At 44.6% G+C, this 13,382-nt stretch overlaps 1 protein-coding gene across 2 annotated transcripts; it reads right to left on the minus strand.

Annotated features, from left to right (window-relative positions):
* Positions 1-9,538: 9,538 nt before the first annotated feature.
* On the minus strand, positions 9,539-12,444 carry LOC123186927 (protein NRT1/ PTR FAMILY 8.5). Of its 2 annotated transcripts, none has more exons than XM_044598659.1 (6): positions 12,356-12,444; positions 12,161-12,255; positions 11,917-12,022; positions 11,284-11,501; positions 10,592-11,121; positions 9,539-10,460 (listed from the first exon to the last, which is right to left on the minus strand). In XM_044598659.1, exons 2-6 carry the CDS (start codon positions 12,227-12,229, stop codon positions 9,677-9,679), a joined length of 1,707 nt encoding a protein of 568 aa, XP_044454594.1. In that variant the 5' UTR covers positions 12,230-12,255; positions 12,356-12,444; the 3' UTR covers positions 9,539-9,676. The 2 variants fall into 2 exon arrangements, with proteins under 2 accessions (XP_044454594.1, XP_044454595.1); XM_044598660.1 differs by having other exon boundaries at positions 11,917-12,041; positions 12,356-12,427.
* Between the last annotated feature and the right edge of the window lie 938 nt (positions 12,445-13,382).

Consider the following 13,382-nt stretch of genomic DNA (forward strand, 5'->3'; position numbering starts at 1 on the left):
AGGTGATGCAGGGGGTGCCGAAGATGCAAGCTCTGCCGTGCGTACTGCCTGGGGTGACGAAGCTGTGACCACCATGTTGCGGTGATGCAACTGATAGAGGTGGAAGCTGTGACTGGCACGACGCGGTGCTGCGATCGTCCTCGTTGACGCGAGTGGCGAGATGGGGCGCTGCAACTCGCAACTCCGGCGTGTGGCGAGCGACCAGACCAAGGGCTCCTGAGCCACAAAGCCAAGTAATTCTATGAAGAGGGATGACTTTTTTGGCAACAAGCAACAATACCAGGTGTTGTGAGCCGCGGCACCAAGCGGTGTTGTGACCGGGGCGGGGGGGGGGGGGGGGGGGGGTTATCTGCAACGAGCGTGGGCGAGTGACCGAAGATTTTTCTCTCTTTGTTAACTCGAAGCAGGGGAAGAGTGTCGGGGAACGTAGTAATTTCAAAAAAATTCCTACGCACACTCAGGATCATGGTGATGCATAGCAACGAGAGGGGAGAGTGTGTCCACGTACCCTCGTAGACCGAAAGCGGAAGCGTTAGCACAACACGGTTGATGTAGTCGTATGTCTTCACGATCCGACCGATCCAAGTACCGAACGTACGGCACCTCCGAGTTCAGCACATGTTTAGCTCGATGACGTCCCGCGAACTCCGATCCAGCAGAGCTTCACGGGTGAGTTCCGTCAACACGACGGCATGATGACGGTGATGATGTTGCTACCGACGCAGGGCTTCACCTAAGCACCGCTACGATATAACCGAGGTGGAATATGGTGGAGGGGGGCACCGCACACGGCTGGAATAGATCAACAGATCAACTTGTGTGTTCTAGGGTGCCCCCTGCCCCCGTATATAAAGGAGCAAGGGGGGAGGCAGCCGGCCAGAAGGAGGGCGCGCCAACGGGGGGGGGGGGCTACTCCCACCGGGAGTAGGACTCCTCCATTTCCTTGTTGGAGGAGGAAAGGGAAGGAAGGGAGAGAGGAGGAGAAGCAAAAAGGGGGGCGCCGCCCCCTCCTTGTCCAATTCAGACTAGAGGGGGAGGGGGCGCACGGCTGCCCTGGCCGCCCCTCCTCTTCTCCCACTAAGGCCCATGAGGACCAATTAACTCCCCGGGGGATTCCGGTAACCCCCCGGTACTCCGGTTTTTATCCGAAACCGCTCGGAGCACTTCCGGTGTCCGAATATAGTCATCCAATATATCGATCTTTATGTCTCGACCATTTCGAGACTCCTCGTCATGTCCGTGATCATATCCGGGACTCTGAACTACCTTCGGTACATCAAAAAACAAAAACTCATAATACCGATCATCACCAAACTTTAAGCGTGTGGACGCTACGGATTCGAGAACTATGTAGACATGACCGAGACACGTCTCCGGTCAATAACCAATAGCGGAACCTGGATGCTCATATTGGTTCCTACATATTCTATGAAGATCTTTATCGGTCAAACCGCATAACAACATACATTTGTTCCCTTTGTCATCGGTATGTTACTTGCCCGAGATTCGATCTTCGGTATCTCAATACCTAGTTCAATCTCGTTACCGGCAAGTCTCTTTACTCGTTCTGTAATACATCATCCTGCAACTAACTCATTAGTTACAATACTTGCAAGGCTTATAGTGATGTGCATTACCGAGTGGGCCCAGAGATACCTCTCCGACAATCAGAGTGACAAATCCTAATATCGAAATACGCCAACTCAACAAGTACCTTCGAAGACACTTGTAGAGCACCTTTATAATCACTCAGTTACGTTGTGACGTTTGGTAGCACACAAAGTGTTCCTTCGGTAAACGGGAGTTGCATAATCTCATAGTCATAAGAACATGTATAAGCCACGAAGAAAACAATAGCAACATACTAAACGATCAAGTGCTAAGCTAACGGAATGTGTCAAGTCAATCACATCATTCTCGTAATGATGTGATCCCATTAATCAAATGACAACTCATGTCTATGGCTAGGAAACATAACCATCTTTGATCAACGAGCTAGTCAAGTAGAGGCATACTAGTGACACTCTGTTTGTCTATGTATTCACACATATATTATGTTTCCGGTTAATACAATTCTATCATGAATAATAAACATTTATCATGATATAAGGAAATAAATAATAACTTCATTATTGTCTCTAGGGCATATTTCCTTCAGTCTCCCACTTGCACTAGATTCAATAATCTAGATTACACAATAATGATTCTAACACCCATGGAGCCTTGGTGCTGATCATGTTTTGCTCGTGGAAGAGGCTTAGTCAACGGGTCTGCAACATTCAGATCCGCATGTATCTTGCAAATCTCTATATCTCCCACCTGGACTTGATCACGAATGGAGTTGAAGCGTCTCTTGATGTGCTTGGTTCTCTTGTGAAATCTGAATTCTTTTGCCAAGGCAATTACACCAGTATTGTCACAAAAAAATTTCATTGGACCCGATGCACTAGGTATGACATCTAGATCGGATATGAACTCCTTCATCCAGACTCCTTCATTTGTTGCTTCCGAAGCAGCAATGTACTCCGCTTCACATGTAGATCCTGCCACGACGCTCTATTTAGAACTGCTCCAACTGACAGCTCCACCATTTAATATAAACACGTATCTGATTTGCGATTTAGAATCATCCGGATCAGTGTCAAAGCTTGCATCAACGTAACCATTTACAATGAGCTCTTTGTCACCTCCATAAATGAGAAACATATTATTAGTCCATTTTAGGTACTTCAGGATGTTCTTGACCGCTGTCCAGTGATCCACTCCTGGATTACTTTGGTACCTCTCTGCTAAACTAATAGCAAAGCACACATCAGGTCTGGTACACATCATTGCATACATGATAGAGCATATGGCTGAAGCATAGGGAACATCTTTCATTTTCTCTCTATCTTCTGCAGTGGTCGGGCATTGAGTCTTACTCAACTTCACACCTTGTAACATGGGTAAGAACCCTTTCTTTGCCTGATCCATTTTGAACTTCTTCAAAACTTTGTCAAGGTATGTGCTTTGTGAAAGTCCAATTAAGCATCTTGATCTATCTCTATAGATCTTGATGCCCAATATGTAAGCAGCTTCACCGAGGACTTTCATTGAAAAACTCTTATTTAAGTATCCTTTTATGCTATCGAGAAATTCTATATCATTTCCAATCAACAATATGTCATCCACATATAATATTAGAAATATTACAGAGCTCCCACTCACTTTCTTGTAAATACAGGCTTCTCCAAAAGTCTGTATAAAACCATATGCTTTGATCACACTATCAAAACATTTATTCCAACTCCGAGAGGCTTGCACCAGTCCATAAATGGATCACTGGAGCTTGCACACTTTGTTAGCACCTTTTGGATCGATAAAACCTTCAGGTTGCATCATATACAACTCTTCTTCCAGAAATCCATTCAGGAATGCAGTCTTTACATCCATTTGCCAAATTTCATAATCATAAAATGCGGTAATAGCTAACATGATTCGGACGGACTTAAGCATCGCTACGGGTGAGAAGGTCTCATCGTAGTCAACTCCTTGAACTTGTCGAAAACCTTTTGCAACAAGTCGAGCTTTGTAGATAGTAACATTACCATCAGCGTCTGTCTTCTTCTTGAAGATCCATTTATTCTCGATGGCTTGCCGATCATCGGGCAAGTCAACCAAAGTCCACACTTTGTTCTCATGTATGGATCCCATCTCAGATTTCATGGCCTCAAGCCATTTTGTGGAATCTGGGCTCATCATCACTTCCTTATAGTTCATAGGTTCGTCATGGTCTAGCAACATGACCTCCAGAACAGGATTACCGTACCACTCTGGTGCGGATCTTGCTCTGGTTGACCTGCGAGGTTCAGTACTAATTTGATCTGAAGTTTCATGATCATTATCATTAGCTTCCTCACTAATTGGTGTAGGTGTCACAGGAACCGGTCTCTGTGATGAACTACTTTCCAATAAGGGAGCAGGTACAGTTACCTCATCAAGTTCTACTTTCCTCCCACTTACTTATTTCGAGAGAAACTCCTTCTCTAGAAAGGATCCATTCTTAGAAACGAATGTCTTGCCTTCGGATCTGTGATAGAAGGTGTCCTATGAAGACACATTTCTCCGATTTGGGTATCCTATGAAGACACATTTCTCCGATTTGGGTTCGAGCTTATCAGGTTGAAGCTTTTCCACGTAAGCATCGCAGCCCCAAACTTTGAGAAACGACAACTTTGGTTTCTTGCCAAACCATAGTTCAAAAAAAGTTCATAAGGCGTCGTCTCAACGGATTTTGATGGTGCCCTATTTAACGTGAATGCAGCCGTCTCTAAAGCATAATTCCAAAACGATAGCGGTAAATCGATAAGAGACATCATAGATCGTACCATATCTAGTAAAGTACGATTACGACGTTCGGACACACCATTACGTTGTGGTGTTCCAGGTGGCGTGAGTTGCGAAACTATTCCGTATTGTTTTAAATGTAGACCAAACTCATAACTCAAATATTCTCCTCCGTGATCAGATCATAGAAACTTTATTTTCTTGTTACGATGATTTTCCACTTCACTATGAATTTTTTTAAACTTTTCAATTGTTTCAGGCTTATGTTTCATTAAGTAGATATACCCATATCTGCTCAAATCATCTATGAAGGTAAGAAAATAACGATACCCGCCGCGAGCCTCAATATTCATTGGACCACATATATCAGTCTGTATGATCTCCAACAAATCTGTTACTCGCTCCATTTTTCCGGAGAACGGCGTCTTAGTCATCTTGCCCATAAGGCATGGTTCGCAAGTAACAAGTGATTCATAATCAAGTGATTCCAAAAGTCCATCAGTATGGAGTTTTTTCATGCTCTTTACACCAATATGACCCAAACGACAGTGCCACAAATAAGTTGCACTATCATTATCAACTCTGCATCTTTTGGCTTCAACATTATGAATATGTGTATCACTACTATCGAGATTCAACAAAAATAGACGACTCTTCAAGGGTGCATGACCATAAAAGATATTACTCATATAAATAGAACAACCATTATTCTCAGATTTAAATGAATAACTGTCTCGCATCAAACAAGATCCAGATATAATATTCATGCTTAACGCTGGCACCAAATAACAATTATTTAGGTCTAAAACTAATCCCGAAGGTAGATGTAGAGGTAGCGTGCCGACGACGATTACATCGACTTTGGAACAATTTCCCACATGCATCATCACCTCATCCTTAGCCAGTCTTTGCTTAATCCGTAGTCCCTATTTCAAGTTGCAAATATTAGCAACAGAACCAGTATCAAATACCGAGGTGCTACTGCGAGCTCTGGTAAGGTACACATCAATAACATGTATATCACATATACCTTTGTTCACCTTGCCATCCTTCTTATCCGCCAAATACTTGGGGCAGTTCCGCTTCCAGTGACCAGTCTATTTGCAGTAGAAGCACTCAGTCTCAGGCTTAGGTCCAGACTTGGGTTTCTTCTCCTGAGCAGCAACTTGTTTGTTGTTCTTCTTGAAGTTCCCCTTCTTCTTTCCTTTACCTTTTTTCTTAAAACTAATGGTCTTGTTGACCATCAACACTTGATACTCCTTCTTGATTTCTACCTCCGCTGCCTTTAGCATTGCGAAGAGCTCGGAAATTGTCTTATTCATCCCTTGCATATTATTGTTCATCACGAAGCTCTTGTAGCTTGGTGGCAGTGATTGAAGAACTCTGTAAATGACACTATCAATAGGAAGATTAACTCCCAGTTGAGTCAAGTGATTATGATACCCAGACATTTTGAGTATATGTTCACTGACAGAACTATTCTCCTCCATCTTGCAGCTATAGAACTTTTTGAAGACTTCATATCTCTCAATCCGGGCATTTGCTTGAAATATTAACTTTAACTACTGGAACATCTCATATGCTCCATGACGTTCAAAACATCGTTGAAGTCCCGGTTCTAAGACGTAAAGCATGTCACACTGAACTATCGAGTAGTCATCAACACGCGACTGCCAGGCATTCACAATGTTTACAGTTGCCGGCGCAGGCAGTACACCTAGCGGTGTTTCCAGGACGTAACTCTTTTGTGCAGCAATGCGTATAATCCTCAAGTTACGGACCCAGTCCGTGTAATTGCTACCATCATCTTTCAACTTTGCTTTCTCAACGAACGCATTAAAATTCAACGGGACAACAGTACGGGCCATCTATCTACAATAACATAGATAAGCAAAATACTATCAGGTACTAAGTTCATGATAAATTTAAGTTCAATTGATCATATTACTTAAGAACTCTCACTTAGATAGACATCCCTCTAATCATCTAAGTGATCACGTGATCCATATCAACTAAACCATAACCGATCATCACGTGAAATGGAGTAGTTTTCAGTGGTGAACATCATTATGTTGATCATATCTACTATATGATTCATGCTTGACCTTTCGGTCTCAGTGTTCCGAAGTCATATCTGCATATGCTAGACTCGTCAAGTTTAACCCGAGTATTCTGTGTGTGCAAAACTGTCTTGCACCCGTTGTAGATGAACGTAGAGCTTATCACACCCGATCATCATATGGTGTCTCGGCACGACGAACTTTGGCAACGGTGCATACTTAGGGAGAAAACTTTTATCTTGAAATTTAGTGAGAGATCATCTTATAATGCTACCGTCAATCAAAGCAAAATAAGATGCATAAAAGATAAACATCACATGCAATCAATATAAGTGATACGATATGGCCATCATTATCTTGTGCTTGTGATCTCCATCTCTGAAGCACCATCATGATCACCATTGTCACCGGCGCGACACCTTGATCTCCATCGTAGCATCGTTGTCGTCTCGCCAACTATTACTTCTACGACTATCGCTACCGCTTATTGATAAAGTAAAGAAATTACAGGGTGATTGCATTGCATACAATAAAGCGACAATCATATGGCTCCTGCCAGTTGCCGATAACTCGGTTATGAAACATGATCATCTCATACAATATAGCATCATGCCTTGACCATATCACATCACAACATGCCCTGCAAAAACAAGTTAGACGTCCTCTACTTTGTTGTTGCAAGTTTTACGTGGCTGCTACGGACTTAGCAAGAATCGTTCTTACCTACGCATCAAACCCACAACGATAGTTCGTCAAGTTAGTGATGTTTTAACCTTCTCAAGAACCGGGCGTAGCCACACTCAGTTCAACTAAAGTTGGAGAAACTGACACCCGACAGCCACCTATGTGCAAAGCACGTCGGTAGAACCAGTCTCGCATAAGCGTACGCGTAATGTCGGTCCGGGCCGCTTCATCCAACAATACCGTCGAACCAAAGTATGACATGCTGGTAAACAGTATGACTTGTATCGCCCACAACTTACTTGTGTTCTACTTGTGCATATAACATCTACGCATAAAACCTGGCTCGGATGCCACAGTCGGGGAACGTAGTAATTTCAAAAAAATTCCTACGCACACTTAGGATCATGGTGATGCATAGCAACGAGAGGGGAGAGTGTGTCCACGTACCCTCGTAGACCGAAAGCGGAAGCGTTAGCACAACACGGTTGATGTAGTCGTACGTCTTCACGATCCGACCGATCCAAGTACCGAACATACGGCACCTCCGAGTTCAGCACACGTTCAGCTCGATGACGTCCCGTGAACTCCGATCCAGCAGAGCTTCACGGGAGAGTTCCGTCAGTACGACGGCGTGATGACGGTGATGATGTTGCTACCGACGCAGGGCTTCGCCTAAGCACCGCTATGATATAACCGAGGTGGAATGTGGTGGAGGAGGGCACCGCACACGGCTGAAATAGATCAAAAGATCAACTTGTGTGTTCTAGGGTGCCCCTGCCCCCGTATATAAAGGAGCAAGGGGGGAGGCAGCCGGCCAGAAGGAGGGCGCGCCAACGGGGGGGGGGGGGGGGGGGCTACTCCCACCGGGAGTAGGACTCCTCCATTTCCTTGTTGGAGTAGGAGGGGGGAGGAAGGGAGAGAGGAGGAGAAGGAAAAAGGAGGGCGCCGCCCCCCTCCTTGTTCAACTTGGACTAGAGGGGGAGGGGGCGCGCGGCTGCCCTGGCCGCCCCTCCTCTTCTCCCACTGAGGCCCATGAGGCCCAATTAACTCCGTGGGGGGTTCCGGTAACCCCCCGGTACTCCGGTTTTTATCAGAAACCACTCAGAACATTTCCGGTGTCTGAATATAGTCGCCCATTATACCGATCTTTACGTCTCGACCATTTCGAGACTCCTCGTCATGTCCGTGATCATATCCGGGACTCCGAACTTCCTTCGGTACATCAAAACACAAAAACTCATAATACCGATCGTCGCCAAACTTTAAGCGTGCGGACCCTACGGGTTCGAGAACTATGTAGACATGACCAAGACACGTCTCCGGTCAATAACCAATAGCGGAACCTGGATGCTCATATTGGGTGCTACATATTCTATGAAGATCTTTATCGGTCAAACCGCATAACAACATACGTTTGTTCCCTTTGTCATCGGTATGTTACTTGCCCTAGATTCGATCGTCGGTATCTTAATACCTAGTTCAATCTCGTTACCGACAAGTCTCTTTACTCGTTCCGTAATACATCATCTTGCAACTAACTCATTAGTTACAATGCTTGCAAGGCTTATAGTGATGTGCATTACCGAGTGGGCCCAGAGATACCTCTCCGACAATCGGAGTGACAAATCCTAATCTCGAAATACGCCAACTCAATAAGTACCTTCGGAGACACCTGTAGAGCACCTTTATAACCACCCAGTTACGTTGTGATGTTTGGTAGCACACAAAGTGTTACTCCGGTAAACGGAAGTTGCATAATCTCATAGTCATAGGAATATGTATAAGTCATGAAGAAAGCAATAACAACATACTAAACGATCAAGTGCTAAGCTAAACGGAATGGGTCAAGTCAATCACATCATTCTCCTAATGATGTGATCCCGTTAATCAAATGACAACTCATGTCTATGGCTTGAAAACATAACCATCTTTGATCAACGAGCTAGTCAAGTAGAGGCATACTAGTGACACTCTGTTTGTCTATGTATTCACAAATGTATTATGTTTCCGGTTAATATAATTCTAGCATGAATAATAAACATTTATCATGATATAAGAAAATAAATAATAATTTTATTATTGTCTCTAGGGCATATTTTCTTCAAGAGAAAATGACATGCCATGATGATCCAACCGCCACAAGTTGTCTAGTGGTATATCGCGCAGGGTGATCAACCAGGTGATCGGATCAGCTGACTGACGCGTAGTGCTACCGTTAAATAAATCGATTTGTAGCACATTCTACTTTTATTTACTAGGAATTGCAATTTAGGACATATACGATTCTTCCACGCTTCAAAAATTATAAACCGATGAGCCATAGCTTCTTCACGTGTCTTGGCGCCTATTATTTCATCGCTTCCTGATTTTGTTCATATAAGTGTGAGTGCTTGAGTTTATGAAATTCTCCGTCCCAGGTAGTTTTTTTTATCAATGCAAACTTTCAAGAGAAAGGTTTCAAGAGAAAATGGCATTGGGGTCAGCTGACCCGAATTAATTTGCACTAACATTGAGTTTATGAACATTTTGGTGGACGTGGCAGGGGTGAGTTATATGCGCGAATTTCTCAACTCCAAATGAACACGGACTGTTGTCGCGAAACCGGGCTACCTGCCGCTCTGCCTCATGGCCGGAATGGAGCAGAGCAAGAATTGGAGCAGGTTCAGGGCGCCGAGCACCGCCATCAGCCAGAAGAAGTAGTCCAGGTGGCCGTCGTCGAGGTCCTCCGGGATCCATCCCGTGGCAGACGCGACGGAGCCCAACACGGCCGAGTTAAGGTAGTTCCCCGCTGCGACAGCAAGCTGCGCGAGTGCGGTGCACAGGCTCCTCATGCTGTCGGGCGCTTGGTCGTAGAAGAGCTCGATCACGCCAATGGCCGCGAACACCTCCCCGGCGCCCAGTATTGTGTACGCCGGTGCCTGCCACATGATGCTCACTGTTGCTCCGGTTGCGGCCACCGCGAGCCGGTTCCTCTCAAGTAACGCCGAGTAGGCCATGGCGAGCATGGACAGCGCGAGACCGACACCGAGGCGCTGCGGATGCGAGAGGCCCCGGTCGAGGCCGGTGGCGTGCCGTGCGAAGGGCACCAGCACAGCGTCGTACACGGGGATCAACACGAGCATTGCAACCACGTCGAAGCCTGCAAGGGAGGCTGGTGGCACGGTGAATGGCCCGACGTGGTTGTCCATCGCCATGCCCTGCTCAATCAGCGTCGACGACATCTGCGCTGTGATCATGAAGAAGACCACCATGGACACCCACGCAGGGCACAACCGCAGCAGCATCTTCACCTCCTCCACCTGAGGCATCGTGCATAGCCTCCACGGACCCGCCTCCACGTCCTTCTTCCCCGGCGTCGGGGGTGGCACAATAGCAGCCTTGTCCAAAAATCTAGGCAGTAAAGGTAATATTTTTAGATATAAAAGTCAGACAGCAACATGAGTATGTATGATCTTGGAGATATTCTACATTTCTACTACCAACCTGAACATATTCGCAAAAATAAACTAAAAACTACCAACCTGAACTGAGTGGTATGGTGAACCTTGAAGGTAGTCTCTATTGGCGGTGAAGGTAGGTGATGCAAGGCTGAGCTATTATCAGGCAACTCCATATGGCAATTCCTTGCAGCTGCAACAACAACCTGGGACACTCTTGTCATGGGGCTCTCTCCTAGTGTCTTGTACCTGTACACCCTCCTACTGGTTACAAACACCGCGAAACCGAGGCTCATGAGGATCATCGGTACGGCGAAGCCGATCCCCCAACCGACATTATCCTGCACCCAGACAATCACAGTGGTCGATAGAAGGGAGCCAACGTTGATCGAGAAGAAGTACCAGTTGAAGAAGGATCCCTTCTTCACGCGCTCCGCTGGGTCAGCCATGTCAAACTGGTCCGCGCCGAAGGCAGAAGTGCAGGGCTTGATGCCACCGTTGCCAAGGGCTGTAAGATAGAGTCCTGCGTAGACGGCAACACGGTGGATCTCATGATGGTTGGAGGATTGCATCAACGATGGGAGTATCGCCGAAAACGTCAGCACAAGCATCCCCTAGAAAAAAAAAGTTATGGAAGTTATTCTAGAATGATGGCCGTGCATTTTCTTTAAGAAAAGGGGAAGTGGTGTCCCCGACTCTGCATCAGTCGATGCTCCCATCCACGCACAATGCAGACATAATGTATTATGTTCATCAGCAACATATGTTCCACTTACAACGGTGTAAATCGAGAGAAAAATCACGATTGTCTTGTATCTTCCCCAATATGTGTCTGCCAAGAAAGCTCCGACAAGTGGCGTGAAGAATGTTGTGCCAATCCAAGTGGACACATTCCTTGCTGCGTCAATGTTGCTTTCGTCCAGCACACTGGTGAGGTAGGTGACTAAGTTCTTAGAGATGGCGAAGTAGGCCAAGCACTCGCTGAATTCGATACCTAAAATGTAGCGCAAGTCAAACTATGAGAGTTAATGTTGAGCATATTTTCCTTTTGCATTTATTGAGGAATTGGCGAGTCGCTGCTGCTGTTGTACTCCCTACGGTCCTTTTTACTCCGCGCAGTAGATTTCTGTCAAGTCAAACTTAGCAAAGTTTGACTAAATTTATATTAAAAAATATCAACGTCTACAATACCCAATACACACACACTATGATCATCCTCCTTTTCTAAAAAAAAAACACACACTATGAAACTACATTTCATAATGAATATAATAATAATGATTTGGAATTGTGAATGCTGATACCTTTTTTAATAAATTTGGTCAAACAAGAGATACTTTGACTTTGGACAAAACTTGTATGCAAAATAAAAATGGCCGAAGGGAGTACCTAGAATGAAATAGTAGTACCTAAAATGAAGAAGCAGGCTCTCCAGTTTCCCGTGCTCGCCTTAGCAGCTGGTTGTCCGTTAACATCGACGGTTCCATCGCAAGTATTTAACCTTGAATCCCCGTTCTGCATGATACAGCAAAGCCTTTGCTATGTTTTTTAACCTATGATTTGTCACAGTGCTGTACAAAATTGAACTATACTTGTTTGTGCAGAATCGCTAGTGAACAACTGCTATATGTGTATTGTTTTCTATGTACTTACCTGATAGAGGCCAGGAGGAGGGTGATGATGGAGCAAGGGCCTCTCCTCATCTCCTGCTGCTGCTTCCATGGCTGGCCACTTCTGTTCTTCTGCAACTGCAAGAGGAGGAAGATGAGCAAAGAACACTTCTCTTCTTCTGTTCTTCCGCTGCTGAGAAGAGATGTTGATTCACTGCATGAAAGGGAGGGAGAGAACCTGCAGGCTGCAGCAGGAAGATGAGCGGTGGAGGATGGACCCGAACTGGAGCTGGTGAATAATAATCAGTGGTTGTGGAGGAGCGGCACTGAAGAATCAATCGACGACAGAAGCAGATGGGGTGTCTCTTTCTTTGATGGACATCGTCTTCGCTCTAGGCGGAATCTACAAATCTGTCGCCACCAATCCATCAGATGGGGCCCGCGATGATTTTCAGCATATATATATATATATATATATATATATATATATATATATATATATATATATATATATATATAAAGAAGATGGCCAGAGTACTGATCTTTATGTTAGCACTTTATGAAGCATGACATATTTCAATTAGGAGTAATAAAAAAATGCATGCATTCATGCATGTGTTTTTTTTTTTCAATTATGTGTTCTTGAAAATTGGAGTTGTATGAGAGCCATTGCAGAAGCAAAAGAAGCAGATGGTGTGTCTCTTTCAGTCGGAGTGGACGTCGCTTTCATTATTGGAGGAATCTATAAATCTGTCGGCATCAATACCATGGGGCCTGTGACAATTTTCAATATATTTTTTTTACATAAAAAGGTCAAACTCGCGTCTCAAAAACCGAAGCTGCATAAAAACGCCATGTATTTTGTAACAGAGAAATTAAACTTTAATAGAGGCAGCTAAAGCATCGTTAGGGCATCTTCAAAGGAGACATGTAAAACACCGGTATATATCCGGCTGGACATATTTGTTCACTTTTGTAATTCAATGGGACCTGTATCAGTCTGTGAAGTTGTCCGGACGTTTCAATTCCGGTATTTTGAAGACAAATGATGATCAACAAATGTTATGAGGGCTTGCAAAATTTGGTGGTCAAATAACATTCGAGAAGCGCTCTACAAAAAAGACAAAATTGCAAAATCTGCTCAAACAGTGCACGTACGTTTTGACTAATTTTCAGTGATTTTGTCTTTTTTGTAGAGAGTTCCTCGAATGTTATTTGGCCACCAAATTTTTCAAGCCACCATAACATTTGTTGATGATCATTTC

The sequence above is a fragment of the Triticum aestivum genome, chromosome 2A, assembly GCF_018294505.1.
Source record: "Triticum aestivum cultivar Chinese Spring chromosome 2A, IWGSC CS RefSeq v2.1, whole genome shotgun sequence".
Lineage (NCBI taxonomy): Eukaryota > Viridiplantae > Streptophyta > Magnoliopsida > Poales > Poaceae > Triticum > Triticum aestivum.

What these genes read in the sequence shown, in the direction of transcription:
- LOC123186927 (XM_044598659.1), bottom strand. Translation starts at nt 12,229, where the DNA reads ATGGAAGCAGCAGCAGGAGATGAGGAGAGGCCCTTGCTCCATCATCAC. An exon ending in CTCCTCCTGGCCTCTATCAG is followed by an intron (nt 12,023 to 12,160) that starts GTAAGTACATAG and finishes TGTATCATGCAG; the next exon opens with AACGGGGATTCAAGGTTAAA. An exon ending in TTCTCTCGATTTACACCGTT is followed by an intron (nt 11,122 to 11,283) that starts GTAAGTGGAACA and finishes TTTTTTTTCTAG; the next exon opens with GGGATGCTTGTGCTGACGTT.